Source organism: Mustela erminea, chromosome 10, assembly GCF_009829155.1.
Source record: "Mustela erminea isolate mMusErm1 chromosome 10, mMusErm1.Pri, whole genome shotgun sequence".
Lineage (NCBI taxonomy): Eukaryota > Metazoa > Chordata > Mammalia > Carnivora > Mustelidae > Mustela > Mustela erminea.
In genome coordinates, this window is record NC_045623.1 from 45,079,995 (window position 1) to 45,106,807 (window position 26,813).

At 35.2% G+C, this 26,813-nt stretch overlaps 1 protein-coding gene and 1 pseudogene across 11 annotated transcripts in view; one reads left to right on the forward strand and one right to left on the reverse strand.

Annotated features, from left to right (window-relative positions):
• ZZZ3 (zinc finger ZZ-type containing 3) overlaps nt 1–26,813 on the forward strand; it is a 119,157-nt gene that overhangs the window by 58,053 nt on the left and 34,291 nt on the right. For 8 of the 11 annotated variants that reach the window (XM_032360769.1, XM_032360766.1, XM_032360765.1 and 5 more), the window contains one exon: nt 3,428–4,983. The exons of the other annotated variants lie outside the window; for them this stretch is intronic. In XM_032360769.1, the coding sequence (XP_032216660.1) occupies nt 3,479–4,983 (1,505 nt within the window). In that variant the 5' untranslated portion in view covers nt 3,428–3,478. The remainder of the gene's footprint in view (nt 1–3,427; nt 4,984–26,813) is intronic. 11 annotated transcript variants of the gene reach the window in all.
• LOC116567295 lies at nt 18,043–18,966 on the reverse strand (annotated as a pseudogene).

The window sequence follows — 26,813 nt, forward strand, 5'->3', positions numbered from 1 at the left end:
TTCTTCAGTAACTGTATTATGCAGCTAAAACGAGGAGAACAACTACTTTAGTCTATAATACTTAGCTAAGCATGGCAAAACAACATTGAGACTTGGTTGTGATAATCAAGACAGTTTTAGTCCCTTTTTGGTAACTGAAATTTGCACTCGATTTATTAGATAACTGCAGAAAATGTGTGCCTTTATATATGCCTATTCAAAGTAGAAAAGATGAAGAAAAAGGTTAGAACAGAAGAAAACAACCTCAGAGGGAAGAGTGTTTAAATTTCATTTAATTTTCAGAATTTTTTATCAATTTATTGCCTTAAGCACATGCAGTGTTATTGTCAGGCAAGAGATTGAGTCCTCTCTTTGGTACTACTTAAGCCAGAGCAATTATGGTTTTATTTATACATTTTTATTACTAGAATCAAATAATGAATTAAAGGATATATTATAAATAGGTCTAATTTAGTTTGAACCTGATGACTATATTATTTTTAAAGAATTCTGTCTGAGTCAGTGCTTCTCAAATCCTGATAGGCAAATAAATCACCTGGGAATCTGATTAATTTGTAGGTCTGGGGCAGGGCCTGATATTCTGCATCTCCAACAAGCTTCCAAGGGATGCCATGATGCTGGTTTTTCAGGCCACACTTTGACTTGTGAGAGTTTGAGGTACCAAAAGGGCCGGTCCTTGTATAAAACAGGTTTGCTTTAAATATGGCTCAGTAGCACAGGATTTGAGAACTTTAACTAAAATGGACTTTACTATGGTTGATGAATAGAATAAAAATGCTTTTTAGGGATCAGAAGAAACAAAAAGAGGTTTCGTCTTTCATATTAGTGTTTTGATCACTGGAATAGTGAAGAAATAGGCCCTCATTGTAGGTAGTGTTTTATAATTACATATATTATGTATACGTGTATAATACTATGTAATAGTATTACATGTATGTATGTATTCTTTACAAGTAACTAATAATAACAAGTTTATTTTATTAATAATGACAAGGCAGAAATTTTGCTTTTATTTAGATTGGTAGGAAAGGAAAGAAGGGCTGGGGGTGCCTGTTACTGAAATCCTTTGAGGTTTAAATACCCTTAATTGGCACCACATTTTAAAAAGTAAAGATTAAGGGACGCCTGGGTGGCTCAGTGGGTTAAAGCCTCTGCCTTCGGCTCAGGTCATGATTCCAGGGTCCTGGGATTGAGCCCCGCATCGGGCTCTCTGCTCAGCAGGGGAGTCTGCTTCCCTTCCTCTCTCTCTGCCTGCCTGTTTGCCTACCTGTGATCTGTCTGTCAAATAAATAAAGTCTTTTTTAAAAAGTAGAGAGATTATTTTTTTGTGCTTATAAAATATTACTATTGCCAGTATTATTTTTGAATCATAAATTATAAACATAATCAGTTTTGAATAATAAATCATGAATATAATTAAATTAGCATGAACTGTTTGCATTAGATTTTGTAAGGAAAGCTTAAAAATTATGTTTCTTTTGTCTATTTACATAGGTAATTAATATTTAAAAATCGGTAATCTTCAAATTTGAGAGTTACAGATTTGGGTATCTGAAACAAATAAACTGATTTTAGTAATTTTTAGCTTGTGCTTTTTAAAAATAGCATTTGAAATTTAGCTTAAAGTTTTTGTAATTAAAAGTGGGTATTTATGGGACCTTCAGTATTTATTACCTGTGATTTAAAATGGGCTGCAATCTTCATGACAAGATTTAAGCAAAAGAGAATTACAAGTCATATGCCTCCAATGATCCCAAAGTAGTAAAAGTTTACTATATGAAATGTATTTCATACCTCTGATTGGTATCCTGTACTTGTTCATGAGATGGCTATGGAATTCTCTAGGACAGATTATCATACTCTAATCCCAGGGATAGTTTGTGAGTCTTGTAAGATTTTCAAACATTGTTAATTAAAATTGAAAGATATGCCTTACTCTGAAACAAGACTAAATCAATGTACGTATATTTTAGGAAGCTTAAATTCATTTGTCAGCAGGCAGAAAGAAGAAGACAATTCCCTTTTCTTTTCTTTATGTGTGGCAGTGTGTTGCTATGGCTTCTGTAGTTCTTCATAACCTTTCTATTGTTAGACACATCTAGTTGAGGCAAAGGAGAGATTATATTTGGTTTGCAGGGGAGGGGTAGAATGGCATTTGGAGGGTTTATATGAGAAGGAGACTATGGGAAGCATGGTAGAGGGAGGTGGGGGGGTACTATGAAACTACCTAGTATGAAACTACCAACAGCCATTGTTAGCCTCTTTCTCTATCCTGGACCCCATTTGGAAGTTAAGTAGTGAAGTGACAAATTGTCTTGTGAAGCTAAACAGAAGAGGAAGAGAAGAATGGGTACTGGAAATGTTAATAGCGCCTTTATTTTGCTTTATGGGAGAACCTTTGGAAAATAATAACCACTCAGAGTTTGTACAGATGGATCGACCAGTCGGGGCATTTTTCAATTTCCCTTGCATTTCTATCTTAGAAACACCAAACATCCACACGAGAAAACTAGTTCATCTCCCAACATGTGTTAAAATTGTGGCATATACATATATACAGGGGTTCAAAGGAGAGGATGGGGTTATACATATAGTCCTGATTTCTTAGATGTCCTATTTACTTTGGGGGCTTCTTTTCCTTTTTCTTCCATCCTCTTCAGGATACTTCCTTTCAGTTGGCTATATTTCTTGTACTTCTAGAGACTAGGATGATTTGGGTTTGCTTTGTTTTGCTTTAACACTTGCAAGCTAGGGTTGTGATATCTATTCATCTGCTTGATGACAAAAATTCTACTGCAGCTGAAATTGTTTGGATGTCACATAGTTTGATACCAAAGGATTTGGCCAAAAACTCATTTTAGTAAGAGCGAATTAAGAAAAGCAGAGCCTACCACTTTACCTCCCAGGAATATTTTGAGAAAACATAAGAAATGATTGGGATAGTTTTTGTGATAACTGCTAAAAATTCAAGGGTATTCTTTTAATAACCAAGATGAAATCCTGTCTTTCAGGGAAGTCTTTTCTGGGACCTTTGTGCCTGTGTGTCTGAGGCAGGTTAAGGGCATGGTCTGTAGAGCCCTGCCCTGCCACTTAAGTGTGTGGCTTTGGACAGATTACTTAAAAGATACAGATACTTGACCCTCCTCATTTGTAAAGTAAGGATGGTAATAGCAGTTTTCTTAATTGTTGTGAGACTTAAGTGAGTTAATGTATGTAAAGCATATAGAACAGTTCCTGGAACATATTAAGTGTCATATAATTGTTAGCTATTATTAATATCATTTTTAGAAATATTTATAAAAGAAATTATATCATGTTATTTATTAATATTGGCTATACTTGGATTTAAAAGTTAATAGCTTTATGCTTTTGTTTTAGGTATATTAACTATTACCTTTTTCTCATTATTTTGTTTACATTTTTGAAGGTTTCCCAATGAGTGGATCATGATGACCGTATTGTAGGGACTTGCCATAGTATGGCTGCTTCCCGATCTACTCGTGTTACAAGATCAACAGTGGGGTTAAACGGCTTGGATGAATCTTTTTGTGGTAGAACTTTAAGGAATCGTAGCATTGCTCACCCTGAAGAAATCTCTTCTCATTCTCAAGTACGATCAAGATCACCAAAGAAGAGACCAGAGCCTGTGCAGATTCAGAAAGGAAATAATAATGGAAGAACTACTGATTTAAAACAGCAAAGTACTCGAGAATCATGGGTAAGCCCTAGGAAAAGAGGACTTTCTTCTTCAGAAAAAGATAACGTAGAAAGGCAGGCTGTAGAAAATTGTGAGAGAAGGCAAACAGAACCCGTTTCACCAGTTTTAAAAAGAATTAAGCGTTGTCTTAGATCTGAAGCACCAAACAGTTCAGAAGAAGATTCACCTATAAAATCAGACAAGGAGTCAGTAGAACAGAGGAATACAGTAGTGGACAATGATGCAGATTTTCAAGGGACTAAACGAGCTTGTCGATGTCTTATACTGGATGATTGTGAGAAAAGGGAAATTAAAAAGGTGAATGTCAGTGAGGAAGGGCCACTTAATTCTGCAGTAGTTGAAGAAATCACAGGCTATTTGGCTGTCAATGGTGTTGATGACAGTGATTCAGCTGTTATAAACTGTGATGACTGTCAGCCTGATGGGAACACTAAACAAAATAGCACTGGTTCATATGTGTTGCAGGAAAAGTCAGTAGCTGAAAATGGGGATTCGGATACCCACACTTCAATGTTCCTTGATAGTAGGAAGGAGGACAGTTATATAGACCATAACGTGCCTTGCACAAATTCAGAAGTGCAGGTCAAGTTGGAGGACCACAAAATAGTAACTGCCTGCCTGCCTGTGGAACATGTTAATCAGCTGACTACTGAGCCAGCTACAGGCCCCTTTTCTGAAATTCAGTCATCCTTAAGGGATTCTGAGGAGGAAGTAGATGTGGTGGGAGATAGCAGTGCCTCAAAAGAGCAGTGTAATGAAAACACCAGTAACGCCCTGGACACAAGTCTTGAGAATATGCCAGTCTCTGGAGAACCAGAATCATCTTCTGTTCTAGACTGTGTTTCAGCTCAAATGATGTCTTTATCAGAACCTCAAGAACATCGATATACTCTGAGAACTTCACCACGAAGGGCGGCCCCTACCAGAGGTAGTCCCACTAAAAACAGTTCTCCTTGCAGAGAAAATGGACAATTTGAGGAGAATAATCTTAGTCCCAATGAAACAAACGCAACTGTTAGTGATAACATAAGTGAATCTCCCACAAATCCTGATGAAATTACTCAGAATGAAAGAGGAATATTTTGTGACTCCGAAAATTATGGGAGTGAAGGACTAAGTAAGCCACCCTCAGAGGCAAGACTTAATATTGGACATTTGCCATCTGCCAAAGAGAGTGCCAATCCGCACAATGCAGAAGAAGAAGATGATGATCCTGATGTTTATTACTTTGAATCAGATCATGTGGCACTGAAACACAACAAAGAGTATGTGTAAATATGGTAACCATGAATTCTGCTTTGTTTATTATTCCCCACGTTTTCAGTATCTGTTCATAAATGTCTATTCATAGCATTTTTATTATAGCTAAGATTAATGCTTTAGCTGAAATTTTAGGTTTAACATAATGATTATCTCAACTCTTAAACTCCAAAAAAAGGAAAGACTTTAAAACTCAGCTTTATTACTCTTCTCAATGGCAATATGGTTTTCTAGTTTTGATATTTCACACATCTCAATTAGAAAAGACACGTGGAAACATGGTTGATGGTGTTTTTATTAATAACTTTAATACCATTTCAGTTAATTTATAAAATGGAAACATCTTTAGGTATCACAATACACTTTGAATTTATAGTTGCAGAGTTTTATGAAATGTCTGTGCCTTCCAGACAGTGTAAAACCATTAACGAGTGCTTAGACATCATATAGATAAGGGAAATCTGGCAGGTTAGAAATATACTTTTATCTTAGTTACTTATCTAATTTCTCATTAAAACTTTTGATTTAAGAGAATGTACTTTATGCATTATCTTTGACTTCCGTGATTTGCAGAAATTGATATTACTGTTAAAACTATGATGGGTAATTGTTTATTGTAATTAGCACATTAGCAAGAGTTACAGTCTGCTCTATAGTTTACTTAAAGCATTTGGGACAACTTTCTCCTGATTCTAAATTACAAGGGGAGGCTATTTTAAAGTGCTGTCATTTCTTAATCTTTGTAATGAAGGTACTTTTTAAAAATAGAGTGTCCAAATTTATCACAGTTTTACTTAGATTTGCTTTAAGTATTCTGGGTAGTAACACAAATGAATTGGAGCTAACTCTGAGTAATCCTGAATAGAAGGTTAATGAACAGTGAACAGGGTTTATTATGAATACTGTGATCAGCAACAGTAAAAGACATACATGAGTTAATCACCTTTATTCCTACAAAGTGAGCTTTTGAATTACTGGCACAGATTTTATAGGCTGTGTAAAAACACCGATTTAAGGAAACTTTGTAATGTTCTTGTGACAGTTGCCAGATCTGGTATGTATCAGATCACAAAGTATCAAATCTTAGTTGTGGACCATAATAATTTTTTGCCATACATTATAGATCAGATTTGTATATGATAATTTGGTGGCCTTTTAGTGTATGTTTCTTCTCTGAAAAATTTCCTTTTTAAAAAAAAAATGGTATTTTAATATTTGGTTTAGTAGAGAGGTCATTTTATCAGCATTTTATTCATTTGTTTTTGTAGAATGGTTAGCATTTTTATATATTTGAAATATTTGAAATCCAATTTGAGATAGAAACTCAATAAATGAATAAGTGAAGTTTTTCCAATTTCAGGTAGATAGAGTTCTTACCATTACTATTAAGCATCAGTTTTTAAAAACAGAGTTGCTTATCTGCAGGCAAAAGAAGCAGAATATATGTTAGAGAAAAACCAAGAACTCAAGAAGTGTGCATTTTTATAAAATGGTAGTCGTTATGTCTATTCTCTTCCTTTTATTGTTACTTTGGCAAAAGAGATGCTCTCTTAAGGCCTAGCTGGTATGTTGATGGGAAATACTTTCCCGTTAATTCATTGTTTTACTTTTTTTGTTTGAGCTCTCCTGATGATCATTCCTAAGGATGACAAACCTATGAAATAATTGTCTAAATATAGTGGCCATAACATTTAAAGAATGATGTTCCATATTCTTAAGCCTTTGCAAGAATATAATTTGAAGGGTTCCTCAGGTACACACTCCTTTGGGATTTGGATGGTAGTTGCTTTATTAGGACAGCATTTTCAATTTAATGCCTCATTTGGTGACCTTGGGCAAAAGAAATCACTTGTTCTTGCTTTTTTGCCTTCTTCCAGTCCTTTGAAGGTAGCACCTTTAGGCACTTCACTTGTAAGTTTTTTTCCTCTGATGGAAGCATATTGGCAAGAGTGAGATGGAGGGTGAGAGCATCTTGATTAGCATCTAGGTTAGAGATAATTTAAAGAAAATTGAGAGAGGATGTTTGATCATGTTAGATGTAATCTCATTTCAGTAGAGTCCTTATTTCTTTGCTTTTTGTTTAGAGCCAAGAGATGATTGGATATAATGTTGGCTTTTTTTTTTTTAAACCCAAATTGTCAGGGTAAAAAATACCATCCTGATACCTGTCTTGTGCTTTGAAGTCTAAAGTTAATTTCTTTTGGTTTGAAAATGCACTCGGGGTAAAGAAAAACAAAAGATAAATGGGTAATTAAATATTATTCTCCTGCGCACATAAGTATACACATACACCCCCATCAAAATATTTTTTTTTCTTTCTTATTCTCTTCATGCTATTAAATTTCTCCAGATAATTCCCTTTGAAACTGGGAACTAGGCATTGCCCAGATTATACATGAGTATCTTTTTTATTTTTTTAAGATTTTATTTATTTATTTGACAGAGAAATCACAAGTAGGCAGATAGGCAGGCAGAGAGAGAGAGAAGGGGAAGCAGGCTCACCGCTGAGTAAAGAGCCCGATGTGGGGCTTGATCCCAGGACTCTGGGATCATGACCTGAGCCGAAGGCAGAGGCTTTAACCCACTGAGCCACCCAGGCGCCCCTACATGAGTATCTTTACCAGTAGGGAATGAATACTTCTGGATGGCCGGATTCAAAAATACGTTACGGATAGAAAACACTGAGCATGTCATAGCTTTTTATCTGGAGCTGGGAGAACATGGTTGTTCTCATTCTAATTGTAATTCTTCTCTAAATTAACATTGATTATTTAATCAGCAACCTGCTACCCTACCATTTAGCCTATAATTTGTCTGTCTTATTTACAAAGGTATTACATATAGGGTCATCTAATGACTTGGGAATTTTTGAAAAGATATTGTATATAGAAGCCTAGCCTTAGACCTGATTCACGATAATTAGACCATAGGCCAGAGAAATGAATTTATGGGCATTCTGGATACTTAACCCTGTTTTATCTCGAGATGTGTCCGTTTTATTCCCATGAACCCACAGTGTGCTTTTACATATTTATTTATTTATTTATTTGTTTGTTTTTTGGAGAACTCTACTAGGAACAAGGGAAGGGAGACTGAAGATTATCTTTTTTTTTTTTTCCTGGCAGGATTCCAAGTGTGAATTATTGCACTAGGTCTGATCTCTTAAAGAGTAGTGGGTGGGGAATCAGAAGAAATGTATTTTATCTAAAAACTCAGGTCTTCGAGGTTGAAAAATTTTGTTAAAGTGATAGATAATACCTGGTGACCCCCTTTTTGGCCTAAATAGCCAGACTGACTGAGATCATAGATTTAACTGTGATTTGCTTTTTTCTCTTTGGGAATTGACCTTTTGTGGATTTTGAATCAGAAGCATTGAATCAGGTCTTTCAGATTGAAGTTCTGGCTCTAGGGAAAGCAGGTATGGAAGATTTTAGGTTCAGAGCTTTTTCCCCCCAATTCACAAGGCAATCACTGGAAAATAAATATTCAAAAGAAAATGTGATTTGATCAGTTTTCTCTGAATTCTCATTGTACAAGAATACTTAAGTAAATTATTTGAAGGGCCTTGAATAGCTTCATTTAAAGATCTTGTAACTTTACATAAATAGGCAGAGGATGAAAAGTCAGGTGAAGAGTTTTTGGATTCTTGATGTCTTCTGAAGATTAACTCATTGATAAGATTATTAATGTTTATACCAATTTTCAAGTTTCTAGATAATGAAAGTGTAAGAATAAGCTAGTTACTGTTCATCAAAAGAATATTGCTCATGTAGTCTCTGTGTAAGAAATTTTCAAGCCATATTAAAGAATATTTATAGGAATTGTGTTTTTAAACTTGGTTCTCATTAATGTACTTTAAATAATTATGATATGTCCTTTTATACTACGCTTATGTGAATCATTTGAGATCATCAGTTTCAGAAGCTGCATAGAGAAAATCCTCATTATGTCTTGTAGATTCACTTCCTATGAGACTGCTTTTATTGTTTGTCTAAGTTTCTTTCAAGGGGCGAGAAGGCTCCTGAACCAGATGTGGATTTTGCTTAGAAAGCAATAGAGGAATCATCCTGCTCTAGACAAAGTAATGTTACGTGTGTACTGTGCTTCATAAGGCACAGAGTGATTTTCTCTAGTTTCTTGTTTGACACAGCACTACAACTCAGAAGTAGACCAGATAGCATCATATAGTCCCCATTTCCTAACGTATAATTAAGGTTTTAAAGTTACTTATTGAAATTCTGATGAACTACTGGTAGATAGAGAATGCCCATATTCTAATTCATGGTGAGAATTTCTCCTGGTTATCTGAGGGAGCAGATACTGGGTACTCAGTTTTCAAAATTCTTTAGTTCAAGTTTAAGCTCTGTAATTATAATCATGATTATCTGGTTTTATCTGTCAGAGAATCAGCATTATAGGTAAGTAACCTGTTTATTGGATAAAATGTTTTCATGTTCGTTGTTTTAAAGGACATTCTTTTATGTGTCTGTGAAAAATAATTGCCCTGTACAAATTGGGGATATAAACTTACTTGACTACAGCTTGACTTTAAATAGATATTTTGGATAATTTGCAAAAAATACTTTGGGGGATGTTTTGGAATGCAATTGAGTATATGAAAGTTAGAGGTTACCAGGGAAAACTCATGCATAGTGTACCCTAACTAATTGAAAAAGGTGTGGAATATAACAGCCAGAGTGGCCCCACTAGTTTGCACAAAGTTTAATGAGAGGAGGGAAATAACTGTCCTTAGTATAAAATTTTTGGTTGTAAGAGGAGTATGCCATTGACTAATCAAAATAATCAGTGCAGTGAACTCTTGGTTTTTTCCTTTGAATGTCAGCATCTTTTATTTCAAATGATGTGAATGGTGTCCAGAAGTGATCCTTTTTTGTAATACAAGTGTATTTGTACTTGAGTATAATTTAACTTTTTCTTCATTTAGGGTCATTTTTGCTGACAGAGGTTATGTAGTAATACTTTCTGCCATCACTGCCAGAATATCTATGTTTTTGCTTAAGTTCAATGATTTGGACTCCTCTGCTTTTTATGTTCTTATAACTTAGTTTCTTTTCTGTGTTCTTCTGGAAGTTCTTTGACTTATTAAAATGTTCTTCAGTCTTGTTATCTTTCATTTTATTGTCGCTAGTGCTGTCATGCTACCTTCCTTTATAAACTCAGCCTTCCCTTCTGATTGAGTGCTTTTAGTTCTCTTTAAACTTGGAAATCAGAATAACCAAGCTTGTTAGAATTAGGTCTCATGATTCTTGAGTAATGCACTGAGGAGTTTCTCTCTGAATGCATATAGAAGCATTAGAGATATTTGTTTTAATTATGTGTTTTCTTGTTTGCTTTCTTTCTGGTTTAGAGTCTGTATCTTACATAACTTACCAGGTGTCTAAATTCTGGATGGAGAAACAACAGTTCTTTCTTTATATTTGGCAATAAATACCCATTTTAAAAATCATCATTTATTTGAGACTAATTGAAGCGTAGCCTTTAGTTACAGGAACTTTATTTTAGTAGGTTTTTTATAGGCTCAAAAATGTTGTTTTTACATATTGGTAAGCAGACTATACCATTTATATGTTTCTGTGATGACTCATGTCATCAGATACTATAGTGTCAGTAATAAATGAGATCTGTGACTTTTCTGCTTCTTTCTTCAGTGAGGTCTGTATCTTCTGTCTTCATCAAGGTCTGTATACTGCTATTTCTTTTACATTATCATGGAAAACTGCTTCTGCTTTTCTCTAATCTCTGATTTTAACAGAGAGAAATTTGTAAAGTGGTGAGCAGAGACTGGGCAGTTTGTTCAGGGTGCTCTTAGTTGGCAGAATTCTCCGTAGTGTGTTATGATTTAATTTTCACATATCTAGTAATATTTGTATGGTAGATGCTTGAAATATGTTAAGGATCCGAGTTTTCTATTTCTTTAAAAAGTATTGAAATTTGTTCTGACAGGCAGTTAATTTACTTAATAATAACCATGATTCTGTTAAGTTTTATCTTTTGCCCTGATGGGAGAAGTACAGAGTAACCTATATTCTAGGTTTGGTTTAGCCTTAGTTTGGCATAGCCTTTCTGATGTCTCATTTAAAAAGGTCTTTCCTCTGGCTAGTTGAAACCTGAAGGACTCTAGCCTCATGAAAACACTGATAATCTTTCTCTCTACAACTCCTTGACAGTTGTTCTTTGCTTGATCTTGTGGAATCTCATGTTTTACACATGCAGCTTTGTATGTGGAAGACACAAGGGGACCTCTGTGCCGATACTCCACGTTTCCTTCTTCCTCACTTTTGCTTCTTTCTCTTTGTCCTACAAATTCCAGCTGCCTCACTTCCCCAAACTCAGTTTTCTCTCTCTTTCTCAGCTCAGCAAGACCGCTTCCTGTTCCATAGTACTGATGGTATTTCCATGCAGAAAGTGTGATCAGAGTGTGCCTATTTCATCTGTTTGCTCTCTCCTGCAGAGCAGAGTTCTGCACTGCATGTTGTCTAACAATAATTGTTTGTGTATTTTCTTTGGTTGTCTAGTTGTGTATGACAGAAGGATATTCAGTGTTAATTCTGTCATGACTAAAAGTGGAACTTTATGATTTAATTTCGGAATGCACTAGGTATGTTTTCTTCTTGTGATACTCCCAGTCTGAAGGTTGGCCATTTGGAAATTATTTTTTATTGACACTTGTGACAACGAGGGCTAGTTTTTACTTACACCTTAAAAATTAGTTGAAGCAATTTCTTTTCCTAAGAAACTGAAGTCAGAGAAATTGGAATAATACCAGTTTGAATTGAAGAATGAAAGTAAAAGAGACTTTGTTTTGTTGTATTGGTGGAGTGTTCTATGGTTTGAGCAGAAGTAAAAGTTAGGTTACTGGTTCAGATACAGTTCATGAGGATGAGTAAAAGAGAAAGCGACATACAAGAAGATGTGAAACAATTTACTAGGTTTAAAGTGGTAACCATAAGAAATGAAACAGTAATGTAGCTAGGTTTTAGTTATTTTTCTTAGACCCTGCAAGTTTTTTGAATGGGCCAGATATGATGTACTATATTTCAGAAAGCTAGGGTGAATATGCTCTTTTTATGCCTGTCAGTTTCATCCAGTTTCTTGTAAATGTCAACTGTTTTGCAAAAATTTATTTTCACTGATACTATTTTTACCATTTATGCTAAGTTGAAGAACTCATTCAACTTTTGTTGTTGTTGTTTCCTTCTTTTCACTTGTTCTAAATAATCCTTCCTCTTAATTTTAAATATTTTAACTAACAGTTCTCAGAATATAAAAGCATGAAATTTTATTATGTTTAAACTTTCATTTGGAGAGAAAGGGTTATGTAATAGTTTATTGGCAATGAAGGTAGAAAGTGCCATTGAACACTAGTCAACACCTAAAGTATCTTCTTAATAAACATTTCAATATGGATATAGGAGTGAAGTTAAATGAGCCAAGTGTAATATTTTATAAGTACTGTTTTTTTAAGACACCAGTCATGGTGGGGTACCTGGGTGGCTCAGTCTACTAAGTGTCTGCCTTGGGTTCAGGTCATGATCCCAGAGTCCTGGGATCAAGTCCCACTCAGGTTCCCTACTCAACAGGGAGTCTGGTTCTCCCTGCCCTTCTGTTCCTCCCCTCTGCTTGTGCTCTCTTTCTCAAAATAAATAAATAAAATATTCTTTAAAAAAAAAAAAAGACCCCAATCATGATGGGATAATGTTTTATTTTTAATATACTATTAAAAGTTTTACTTGTAAATTATTTACAGAAGTAGACTAGATTTGAGGAGTATTCCAATCCCCTTCCATTATAATTTTTAGTTGGCAGTATGATGCTGGGTAAATGTCTTTAATTTCTGTGGTTGTTAGTTTTCTTATCTATTAAAAAATGGCATTCATGTAATTCAAATTAATATATAACTCTCAAAAAAATATATATATATATAACTCTCTCTATATATGAGTATATGTGTGTGTGTGTATCTTTCTCTGCCCTTCCCCTTGGTTTTGGTACTGCTCATGCTTTAGTTCTTTACTTCCTTCTTATTCCGTATACTCTCTGTTAATATTCTCACACACTGCTGTGGCTTAAATTACTATCTCTCTTGATGGATTTCCAAATGTATATATCTCCAGTCAGATTATGGTTGAGCTTCAGACTGCTTACAAGATCATATCCATTTGCCTTCCCGATAGTAAACTTAGTGGAACATGTCTAATATTGAACTTAGCCATTGCTTGTTTCAGGTACATCCAATATTTAATACTGTCTTTTTACTTAATTGGTAGTTTCTTTCACTTTCCCTATCTAGAAAAAAGGGAGTTATCTTCAGTTACTTCTTCACTACACTCCCTCTTCCACCAGTGTTACTGATTCAGCTTTATTTCTTTATTCTCAGTGCCACGTTTTTTTGTTGTTTTTTTAAAGTAGACTCCATGCTTGGTGTGGAGCTCAGTGCAGGGCCTGAACCTACTACTCTGAGATCGAGACCTGAGCTGAAATCAGTAGTCAGATGCCTAACTGATGGAGCCACCCAGGTGCTCCTCATTTACACTTTTAAAAATTTAGGTCACTGTCATCTCTTCTTGATTACTGGAAATGCTTTCTTAATTGCTTTCTGGGTGCTAGTGTACTGTTTCCTCAGTGGACCTTATACTGTAAATCTGTTCTTTCAAGTGAACTGTTGCGTGATTTTTAAACCTTCTTTTTTTTACTGTCTACCTCTCTGTATTATAAACAGATGAAACCTTTAGTTCCTTGATTATGTTCTTTTATTTGAGGTTTCTCATATGTCTGACCACCTGCTGTAGCCTACCCTTAACCCCTATTTCCCTGGCTATCTTACTTTCTCTGTCTGCAAAGGGAGAAGGATGTTTAAATTTAGACATCATATAGTCTGAGAAATCTTTCCAATCTTCCCAAGATTGATGGAGTGGTCCCTGTGTGCTCTATCATAGCAACATGTACAATAAACCTCAGGGTCTTTGAAGGAATTGTATCTTTCTAGTTGGTTGATATATCATTGGAGAAATGTTAAGCCTCATCCCGGTTGGAAAATATCAGAGAAAATTTGGTATGCTTTTCATAGTAGAGATTTTTTTTTTGCCATTAGTTTGATTTTTAATACTCTGGATATATGAAATTTAGTACTGTAATGATTTCCTTTTTTTTTTTTTTTTTTTTTTTACTTAAAAAATAGATTTTAAGTTTTAAAAGAAATGTTGAATAAGGGGCACCTGGGTGGCTCAGTGGGTTAATGCCTCTGCCTTCAGCTCAGGTCATGATCCCAGGGTCCTGGGATCGAGCCCGCATCGGGTTCTCTGCTCAGCCTGCTTCCCCCTCTCTCTCTGCTTGTGATCTCTGCCTGTCAAATAAATAAATAAAATCTTAAAAAAAAAAAAAAAGAAGAAATGTTGAGTAAGCTACATAATTATTCACATAGTTAACTTAGGAATTATGGAGAGATAATTGGGTTGGTGGGGGACATGGGAAAGAAGGGTGTGTCTCATGATTAGTTTGGTTGTCTGAACATACTTTCAGGTGGTGAGATAAATGTTTTTATGTGGTTGTATGAAAAATATAAGCTCAGTTGTTAATACCAGACCCCAAAGAGAGGAAGTCATTGTATTATAAGACAAATTTACAAGTTGGGTATGACCGGAGTGTTTTGTATAGTTTCAGATACATTTTTACAATCCAGAGTTTTGCCAGTAGGCTTTAGGAAGCGATATGGAGTAAGAATTTAGTTAGGTTAACTTTATTGACTTGAAGGACTTGAAAGAAAATGTGCGTCCCTATCTATGTGTTTGTCCTACTTAAAGATTTTCAATGGAGGATATTACTTAGCTTTTTCTGTATAACATATAATTTTGAGTAGAAGCTAGAAATAGTTAAAAATACAAGACATATCCCGTGTCTTTGAAGTTACTGTAAAATGATTGAATATAGATAGCTTGAGAGATAAATAATTTAGCTATATTTGAGATATGCTGCCTAGCAGAGTATTAGTTTATAACTAGAGTTTACTAGCTTGTCTCTATAGTGTGAAATTTTTATGTATTTGCAACTTTAGAAGGGGAACTTTTTACATGTTACAGTGTATTGTTTCTTAGAAAAGGTAATCTAAAACTCTAGAGTAGGGAAAACATGTAAACCTTATCTGACTGGTGGTCAGGATTTTTTCTAGATTATTGTGCAACTTAAAAATTTTTTTAAAAAATTTTTAAATAAACATATAATATATTATTAGTCCTAGGGGTACAGGTCTAGATTATTGTGCAACTTTTATAATACTGACCACAATATAGTTCATTGTGTTCATCTTCCTGAATTCTTGAGGAAACTCAGGAGTTTTACAGAGTAGATTTAGAAAAACAGGTATTAGGAACCAATTAAAAAGACCCATCTTTGAGGGTTTCTTGCCACAAGAAATCTAGAGTCTTTAGGGAAGAAAAAAACCGTAATTTTTTGAAGGCTATAAATATGTGGATTAAAAAAATACTGACATAATCTTTAAACAATTCCCTCTGAAAGCCATTGTGGGATACTTCAAATGGTATTCAATTTGAATACAAGGGTATTGAAATCCAGTAACTAGTAAGGAACTGTCGGTTTTTTAAAACTGGCAAGGGGAATAAACAAAGTCAAGTTAGAGCTTGTTTTAGTAAGTGCTTATTGGTTGCATGAATCTGAAAATCCATTCACAGTATATCAAATATAAAAAAGGCTTATTTTAAATAAATAGTAGGCAATCTTATGAATATTCAAGATCAGGAAATAAAGCCTGGCCAGGCCTTATGAAATTACAACATTTTGGTATTTAAGATGAGACTCTCTTACCTATGCTTCTCTTATGCACTAACAGATTAGTTTTTCTTTCTTTACTGATGTTTTCTGTTCACTTTTCCTGCATAATTTCAGTTTGCAAACAGCAGTGACTTTCCACTGTTCTTGCCCTGGTCCCAACTTTCTACTTGACTTTTCTTCTCAGATACTCGTCACATTCTGTAACAAAATCCTGGTTCTTGACTGTACAGTAGATTGACTTCCCTGGGTCATGTTTTCATCCCTCGCAAAATTATTATTGGTCTAGGGTAGAGTTAATATTTGGAGGTGGGGAAGAAAAGTCTGCTTTGGCCAATGCTTTTTGGAAGGATGTCTTCCAGAAAAGAGGTGTTATTGAGCAGTGTAGGCTGTCAGAAGATGCCATGATAGACCATTTGGTATTTAGGGTCCAACTTGTATTCTTGACCAATTGTATATAAAATGAGTAGAAGTAGAGCCATTATGCTAATGACCCATGTAATTTTATTTCTCCATAATATTCCATTTTATGGATATGTCATAGTTTGTTTATTTACCTATTGGAGGACATGTTGATTTTTTCCAGGTTTTGGTGATTATGAATAAGACTGCTATAAACATTGCATTTGCAGGTTTTGTGTAGATGTAAGTTTTCAAATCAGTTGGGAGTATACCTAAATATGTACTTGCTGGGTCTTATGGTAACAATGTGTTTAGTTTTCTTAGAAACTGCCAGACTGTCTTCCAGAGTGGCTGTAGCATTTTGTATTCCTATCAGAAATGAATGAGAGTTCTGTTGCTCTTTATCTGTCCTCAACAGAATTTGGTATTGTCAGGTTTTTAAATTTTAACCAGTCTAATTGGGTATGTGGTTACCCTGTTGTATTTTTAATGCACACATAAACAGAGACTTTTGGGGCCATATAAAAATATTTGCCATGCTTGATATTTTATTTCATGTAGTAGATGACTTTTTTTGTAAATGAAATAATTTTAAAGATTTTCTTTGGCTCTTAAAAGTTTCTAAAGGATAATATTGGCAATTTTTAAAGCAAATAACTTTTTACATAATTAATTCCCTTGTTATAAATCTTTCCAGAGCTCTTTTAGAAATGAAACTTCCATTAGAATAGTGAGATGTTTTATCATGGAATAAGAAATTTCTTGGTAATATATTCACCTGCTTTTTTGAGTTACAGCATATAATACCTTATTAAAATATATTTGACCTAAAAGATTAAAAAAAAGTGATAACTATTTCTTAATGTTTGAATTATGGGGACCTTATTTCTGATGTATATTTTCTGGTCTTTGTTGTGTAAGTTGAAAATATCTTTAAAGAAACATACAATTTATTCTCATAAAGATGTATTAAGGGATTTAATAAAGAACCTCCCCACCCCCAGATCTTCATTTTCTGTGGTGCTAAGGAGGGAAGAACACAAGGAGGCATTGAATCAGGAGGCATTGGTATGGTTCTCAACCCTTAGCTGGTCAATCATGAAGTCCCTTAATCTCCTTGAACTTCATTTTCTTCAATTATGAGATGAAGAGGTTGCACTTATCCTTGAGGTGGCACCTTCCAGCTCTAATATTCTAATTCTGTGGCACCTATACTTGCTATACACTCTAGCTCCTTTTACACCATTGCGTGTGTTTTGCAGCTTACGTCAGAAGCACAATTATTAATTACATTAGTAATTGAAGAGTTCTGTTTAAGTCTTACTAGGTAGTATTCTACACGTTTGAAAAACATTTAAAAATATTTTGTGTTTATTAGTACCGTGGTCTTTAATCCGTATGTATATCCTGGAAGATCTTAGTTGAGATACACATTTTTTAAAAATTCTGGTTTATTGTTTGTAGCTGTTTTTTGTAGGGCTTACTGTATTTTATTTTGTGTTTTATTTTTTGAAAAAAAAAAAAAATCCAGTGTATTAATATATTCACCAGAAGGCTCAACCAGAGACTTAATTTAAAAAACAGAAACGGGGGGCACCTGGGTGGCTTAGTTGGTTAGGTGTCTGCCTTCAGCTCCAGTCATGGTTGTAAGGTCCTGGGATCAAGTCTCAAGCAGGTATTCTGCTTCTCTTTCCCTCTCCCATTCCCCATGCTTGTGTTTCCTCTCTAGTGTGCGCGTGCGCGCGCTCGCTCTCTCTCTCTCTTAAACAAATAAATAAATAAATAAATGAAATCTTAAAGAAGAAGAAGAAGAAGAAGAAGAAGAAGAAAAATGACACCACAGCTTAAGCTACAGAGTCCTAGACAGGAATGAAGAAAAGGACGGACCACCTAAAGAAGAAATAAAAAGGCAACACAAGGAGAGAGCCTAGACAGTGATCTTGGTGGAGACTTGGTTTGAGTAGGTTTCTTGCAGATACTTCCTTTTTTTTTTTTTTTTTTTTAATTTTATTTATTTGACAGATAGAGGTCACAAGTAGGCAGAGAGGCAGGCTGAGACAGAGAGGGGAAGCAGGCTCCCTGCTGAGCAGAGAGCCTGATGTGGGGCTCGATCCCAGGACTCTGGGATCATGACCTGAGCCGAAGGCAGAGGCTTTAACCCACTGAGCCACCCAGGCGCCCCCCCCCCCTTTTTTAAAGATTTAATTTATTTATTGGACAGAGAGAGAGATTGCAAGTAGGCAGAGCAGCAGTAGAGATAGAGGGGGAAGCAGGCTTCTGCTGAGCAGAGAGCCCAATGTGGAGTTCCATCCCAGCACCCTGAGATCACGACCTGAGCCGAAGGCAGAGGCTTAACCCACTGAGCCACCCAGGCACCCCTCTTGCAGATACTTCTTAGAGGTTGTGGTATTTTTCCAAAGCTCAGCAGCACGTATGTTCAAAGGTCTATCAATGTTGGGTTCTCCTAGCAGTCTTCGGATGGACAAGCGGATGGTCCTGACATCATACAGGATAGACCACTTGTCCTTCAGGATGTCCAGGCAGATGTTACCCTGGGTGTCGCGCTGGGGTGGTAGCGGGGTGTGAGAAGCTTTACCGTGTGGGTAGCCACTGGCGAACTCCAGGGAGAGCATGTACCTCAGGTTTTCATATACTGCGCCAGCTACTCCATGAGGTCCCCACCCATTTGAAAAGGTCGTCTGATTCAGGGAAGGCAGAAATTCCTTTATCACCAGACATCATGAAGGTCATCAGCTTCTGCTGGAGCCTCTTGCCCATGGGGCCCTGGGTCTGTTGTTCTTGGCCAAAGAGCTGGTGGTGGCTGGGACACCGTTCTGGGAGGCTACCTGGGCCACATGGGGAGGGAGAAGGGCTTCCAGTATTTTAAAAAAGGTGTCATGCAGTCTCTGCATTAGAGTCATTATCGCAGTGATTTAACTGCTTCTTTCGTATTTGTTGAGTTATTGTGTTCAGTCTAAGGACCCTTTGAAATTTTTGATATGTTAAAAATGGATTGTAGAATGTGCTGAAGGCGGTCCTAGTTTCTAAATTTTTAGAAATTCAAGGTGTATTCAGTATTGAAATAAGCAGTCTGTAGGCTGTACCCTCTTTGGTATATCAGATAGCAGTAAGACTCTTGGTTTGTGTGCCTGTGTGGTCAGGAAGTGTGGCAAGAAATAGAGAAAAACAGGGTGAAAGAAAGATCTTTTGCTGGATGTCATTCTTCTATTCTAATAAATCATTTCATTTCATTTCTTCTTTTAAAAAGTCTCTTCACCTCTTCTCTCTTTCTTACATTGAACATCAGCAGTAGGGATAATCCACTGTGATTGCTCATTCTCTACAAACTCATATACATACAAAAAAAACTAATTCTACACAGCTGAGAGGGAGGATTTAAAGATAAGTGTCTTTTTTTTTTCTTTTTAAAGGAGTGGAATAGGAGCGGAGAATGAGTTTTATTTCTCTTGATTCTAATAAAATTCAAGTATTTATTAAGATCTGATCATCACAAGTTCATTCTATGGTTAGGATTTGAAAGTATAATTTCTCTAAACACAAGTGAAAATGAGCTTCTGGTTTAAGAGAAATGTCAGTTATACTAACATTTCTCTGGAGATTGAAGAGTTACCCCTACATGTTACTATGTTAGGGATTTTGTGATTAGTATTAAAGACCAGTAAGTTAACAGCACCTAGATGATGTTTTAATGATGTTTTAATGATTTACTGAAGGTAAAACAGGCCAACTGTAGCCACAGAAGTGGTAAAAGAAAAGATCACAGAACACTTTAAATAGTTTATATAAGGACACACTCTGTAAATACTGATTTTCTTGGCATGGTAATTTTTCCTCTTAGCTATGAAAAGTAAATGATGTTTCTATTTTTAATATGCAAGCTAATTTTTTCTAACTAGATTGTACTTTGCCTTTGGAAGGTTTTCAATCAAATCCATGTGAGTAAAAATTCTTATAGTTTTTAGTTAAATAAAATTGTGTGTGTTTAATTTATTTATTTATTTAAAGATTTTATTTATTTGTTAGAGAGAGAGAGGGAGAGAGAGCGAGCACAGGCAGACAGAATGGCAGGCAGAGGCAGAGGGAGAAGCAGGCTCCCTGCTGAGCAAGGAGCCCGATGTGGGACTCGATCCCAGGACTCTGGGATCATGACCTGAGCCGAAGGCAGTCGCTTAAACAACTGAGCCACCCAGGTGTCCCATGTGTGTGTTTAATTTAAACAGATAGGTATTATCATTATTACTATTATTATTTTTATCAGAAAAAACATAGGCATAGGAATTTGTTTAAATATAAAGAGAGTGAGGGCTCATACTATCAAATACTTACTGAAATTTTTTGAGATGTTTAGAAAGCTTAATTCATTTACATTCATTCAAAAGCAAACAGCAAGATTAGTGATCCAGGGAATGGGTGTGAACACAAGAGGATGTTGTTACCTGTTCTCACATAGTTTGCTAGAAATATTACTTCTGGTACATGGTGCAGATTGTTTGCTTTCTTGATTTATGAAGATTTAAAACACTTAGCTCACAAATAATTTTTAAAAATTATATTGCAGTTATACATTATCTTTGCCCTTAAGTTGTTAACAGTTAATGTTAACATTCATTTAGCTCAATTTGGAGTAGCAATTTCTTTTCTAATACTGGTAATTCCTAATGAATCCTTATTTCCTTATAGGATTGATTCTCAAATGTGGCTGCACATTAGAATCACTTAGAATGTTTGAAAAATATATGAATGCCTAGCTTTGCCCTAGAGATTCTGATTTAAATAGTCTGTGGAGTCTCATTTATCTCTCTCTGTTTTAAACCTAAGTGATTGTAATATTCAGCCAGGTTTGGAAACCTTGCAATATATAGTTTTAGAACCCATCTAAAGCATTTAATGCTGAGATCAAAAAAAATTTTTTTTAATGATTCAACTTAAAAGGGGAAATTTCAGGTTGGTTTTTCTATTAAAACATTTTTGTTACAAATTCATTTATTATTAGGGGAAAAACTTCTAAACTTCACATTATGTATTTTCTCTTTTTTTCATTTTGCCTCTTTAAAGTGAGCACTCATCTTTACTTTGGAATTTAGTAAGATGTCTTCTGACATTTATTAAACATAACTCTGTTCTAAATCTACAATAATAATAAGAAATGCTTATTTTGTTTATAGGCTGTTAGATGGCCCAGAATTTTAAAGGGCCAGTCCAAATAGCAGATGTGAGAAGTGGTTTTACAGAAATATGTTGTACTTTGATCATATTTTTATTAATTTGGCCATACTTTTGAAGAGAACTAATAAGGATTTGTAAATTATCAGATACAGTTTTCTTCACTCTTTGTATATATAAATTTTCAGTGAAAGCTAACAAATATATTTTGTTAAATGTTAGATAGAATTTATTCTTAAAGTAGTTTATTTTTTTAATTTAATTTTATTTTTTTTAAAGATTTTATTTATTTATTTGACAGACAGAGATCACAAGTAGGCAGAGAGTCAGGCAGAGAAAGAGGGGGAAGCAGGCTCCCTGCCAAGCAGAGAGTCTGATGCGGGGCTCGATCTCAGGACCCTGAGATCATGACCTGAGCTGAAGGCAGAGGCTTAACCCACTGAGCCACCCAGGTGCCCCTCTTAAAGTATTTAAATCAGTTGAAACATTTAAAAAAAAAAAACTTTCTTAAGAATTTTAAATGATCTAATCCATCTGTGGGGTGGATTTCCATCAACTGATACTTACTAATTCAGCAAGTGTCTCTTGTGCCTGCTTCATGCTAGCAGAGTGCTGGTTGCTGGAGATACATAAACAGATAGGTCACCTGCTTTAATAAAATGTGGTGTATTATATGTAACTATTGCAAGTCATCTATATTTTTATGTGTCCAATACTCTCAGATTTATTTATTTTTCTGGAAGATTTCCTTTTGTCAAAAGAAAGAAATATGAAATCTTAGGTGTCATCTGCACTTGAAGGTCAGTGTGAAATGATGATAAACACTTATGAAATATTAATTAAGCTGGTAAGAAAAAGTGTTTGCCAAGATCATCAAAGTTCTATGTCATTGTTTGCCCCATCCCCTGCCTTCCCCATTCAGAGTCTGATATTGGAAAAATGAAAGTCTCAGATATCATAAAAACTAACATTTTGGTTAAATTTGGTGTATAGTTTGAGAAAAAAATTTAAGATGTCAGATACTTTATTGGTGAGTACATTTTCATTAGTTTTGAATGTGATTCTTTAAAACTTTTCATGTTCTGAAATTTATTATAGACTTAATATTCTGACTTTATAGTGTAAATCATAACAAGGGGCTAAAAATGTAAATGACTGGTTCTTTTTGAGAATCTTCCATAGTTTACATTTTATTCAGGTATTTTATAAGTGTTTTGCAACTCTAGTTTAAGGGAACTATCAGTACTTCTTATAATTGCATGAATATTTCATACTTTGGGTGATTTAGAGGATTTTGGTGCCTGATAATTTTGATTTTTTTCTTTTGTTTGTTTCTAGTTTGTTAGAAATAAGACCTTAGATATGAATTTTATTTTATTTTTTTTAGAAGTAACTCTTTGAAACTTAATGTAACTTAAAAAACCATGGAAAACTTATCTTGTTTAAAATGTTTCAAAGATTCCTGGGCCTACATTTAGGGGTTGTTAGAAATAGATATTATTTTTTCATTTCTAGACATAAATAGATACTATTTTTTCATTTCTAGACATAGTAATTTATATCTGTGTTCAGAGTCCCAGATTTAACTAATTAAGTACCTTAGAGAGTAGAAAAATTATAGTAGCTTGTTAATCATGCTTGTAATCATATAAAAAATAATGATTGTGTAAGACCTGCATCTAATATTGACTTACTAAGTGTTCTGAAGAGTATGTGAGAGTGCCAGGGTGGTTCAGTGGGTTGAACCTCTGCCTTAGACTCAGGTCATGATCTCAGGGTCCTGGGATCAAGCCCTGCATCGGCCTCTGTGCTCAGCAGGGAGCCTGCTTCCTCCTCTCTCTCTCTGCCTGCCTCTCTGCCTACTTGTGATCTCTCTCTGTCAAATAAATAAATAAAATCTTTAAAAAAAAAAAAGAGTATGTGAAACTCTCGTTGGTCACTGGAACAGTAAATTAAGACTTCCTAAGTATTTCAGTGCTAGGGTAGTTACCTTTGCTTAAAGCTGGTGCATCAGTAATAATGACCCTTTAAAATAATTTTTATTAGGCAGAAAACATGCAGTCTGGGCTCCTGTTTCTTTGCTCTGGCTTAATTCAGTTCAGCAATTATCTGTTGAGTACTCACTGTAAGCTTGGCCAAGTCTTAGACACCACATATTATAAAGGTAAGTTAGATTTGGTTTGGTCCATTTCCCCAGGAGAAACACACTTTAATCTACTACCCATTTTCTTCCCTATTTGTATTTTAGTTACATGACCCCTAAATGTAGGCCCAGGAATCTTTGAAACATTTTAAACAAGATAAGTTTTCCATGGTTTTTTAAGTTACATTAAGTTTCAAAGAGTTACTTCTAAAAAAAATAAAATAAAATTCATATCTTGCTTTTGGTTCTTTCGACCGTTTTGCTCCCTTTCACCATTAGACTTTTTTCTTGTATCTCCAGTGTCTCAATTAATTATGAGAATATTTATGAACCTGTTACTTTTCCATAACATTTGAGATGTGATTGCAGTGTATTTGTTTATGCCTTTCCTTTTGTTTTCCTTCCCTCGTAATTGTTGCAGAATAGAAAGGCAACTGATAATTGGAAAATAAGTACATGAAAGAATGTACAAAATTTTTTTTATTCCCTTAACAACTCTAATTTTTCCATATTTGCCTTTATCCTTGTCTTTATTTTTTTCTTGAAAGACTTATTTATTCTCTGCTCAGCAGGGAACCTGCTTCCTCCCCTCTCTCTTTCTGCATCTCTGCCTACTTCTGATATCTGTCTGTCAAATAAATAAATAAAATCTTTAGAGACTTATTTATTAATTTTAGAGAAACAAGAGCAAGAGAGGAGAGCAGGCACATAGCAGGGGAGGGGCAGAGGAGAGGGAGTGAGATTCCCAAGCAGATTCCACACTGAGCCCAGAGCCTGATGCAGGGCTCAGTCTCACGACCCTGAAATCACAACATGAGCCGAAACTAGGCGTTGACCGCCCAACCACCGTGCCACCAAGGTGTCCCCTTGTCTCCTTTTCTTATCTGGCTTAGATTACCTGATCTTTAAGAACATAGCTCTCTTGCCACATTTTTTCTTCTCCTCTCCCATTGTTTTTCCTTTGTTACAACTGAAAAGAAATCACATACTTCTGCATACTGGTACCACTATAAATTAATGATTTCCAGTTACAAAGTGGGGCCTCTTGGGTGGCCTGGACCTGCCATATTTCCCTAGTCAGTTTTTCTTTGTGACTATTTAAGATCTCTTTAACTCTTGCTAAGCCACCAGGCCCTCACTTTGCAGGTGATCTTGCTTTCTGCTGCATGAGAAAATAGAAGGTAGCAGAGGAGAACTAACTCAGTCAACATCCTGCCACATAACTTATCTGCATCTGTACCTGTAGTTTGTGAGAGTGTAGCCTACTGATTATGCTCTTGGGAGTCAGAGAGGCTTAGTTGGGTTCAGATCTACCACTTGAAACCTTGGCAAGCTACTTAACCTTGAGGTTTTGTTTCCTCATTTATAAAAAGATTATAAAAAGAGAGTTATAATATATACAGGGGCGCTAGCAGTTAATATTTTATAAGTAGTAAACTTTTAATTCGAAATGATGGTGATGATGATAAATGATCTTTAAGTAAATGGAGGGATCTCTTTTTTTCCTGCCTGAGGCTAAGCCTTCCGCCATTGAGTTGAGCTCCATTCCCTCTTAACTTTCTTTTAGGAACCTTGCTCTATTTGTTATTACTCTTACTTTTCAGAATCAGCCTTTCCAGTAGCCCTTTCCCATCAGCATTTACACGTTTCAGTCTTTCCTGATTTAAAAATCATCTCATACTCTATATACTTTTTCAGATATTTTTCTGTTTACTTTCTCTCCTTAACAGCTAAATTTCTTTTTTTTTTTTTTAAAGATTTTATTTATTTATCAGAGGGAGAGAGAGCGAGCACAGGCAGACAGAATGGCAGGCAGAGGCAGAGGGAGAAGCAGGCTCCCTGCTGAGCAAGGAGCCCGATGTGGGACTCGATCCCAGGACTCTGGGATCATGACCTGAGCCGAAGGCAGTCGCTTAACCAACTGAGCCACCCAGGTGTCCCAACAGCTAAATTTCTTGAATAGGTTAAGTAATTTGCCAGTTTCCAGGTACCAGGAGAGACTCTGAAAAGAGAAAAGTGATAACTTTTCTTACAGAGACCTGACTGTATTTTCAGGATTGTTGGTGAAACCTTAATGCAAAAGAAAATATCCTTTGAAATGCATTCAAAATTACATTTTGGGGCATGTGGGTGGCTCAGTTGGTTGTGTCTGCCTTTGTCTCAGTTCATGAACCTGGGGTCCTAGGATCGAGCCCAGTGTCAGGCTCCCTGCTCCCTCTGCCCCTTCCTACCATTCATATGCTTACTCTGTCTCTCTCTGTCTCACTATCAAATAAAATCTTAAAAAAAAAATTACACTTCTGGTTAAATATACATTGAGAAAATACACAATGAAGACTTTGGAAAGGGGCAAGTGTTTTTGTACAATTGTTGGAGGCTATCAGAATTCCTCTTTAATTATGAATGACAAATGTTTTATTTAAAATATTGTTTATGGTCCATTCAAGAAAAAAAAGATATTATTTCTCTTCTGTTGCATTCTGTTTTTGAATTAGTATTTGTACTAGTAGGTGAATAGGGAGAGTTGTTAAATAGGATAATTTTATTACTATTCTGCTATTTAAAAATAAGGCAGGAAATTAAGGCTTCATTTAGGTTTTTGGTCATTTCTGAATTTTAGATATAAGCTAATTTTCCTAGTGTATACAAACTAAGCTCAATATTACACGTAGATTAGGATATATAAATAATCGTATTATGGAAAAAATTAATGGCAAGAATCTGCCAGTATTTAACCTTTCTAAGTTTTGGTTATGCCATCTATAAATTGGTACAAATACCTGTTTCAGAGGGGTTTTGATCAATAATAAATATAATCATATATATGAATATAATTTATACTCTATTCATAGGAGTACAACGAAGATAACAATAGCTGTACAAAGTGTAAAGTTAATAGTACAAGTATAATGAAATTATAAGGTAGTTGTGTCAATACAAGAGGTAAACAAATATTTTTTTTCCACCTTGGGATTTTAAAATTTTATATAAATCCAGCTGGTACCAGATGCTTATATACCCCCCAAAAAAACCAAAAACCAAAAAACAAAACAAACCCACAGACTTCCACCAGTTCTTTAAGTACATTGTGCTGTGAATATGTTGGTACAATACATATTATTATGTAACTTATAATTGTTTTATATATATATGTGTGTGTGTATATATATATATATATATATGTATGAATGAAGATGTATCATACTAAATGGAAGAAACTGTTGTCCTTAACCTTTTCTTCCCCTTCCCCCCACCCAGCCTCCTCAACAGAATGTATTTTTTAGGAGTATATTGTCATGCCAG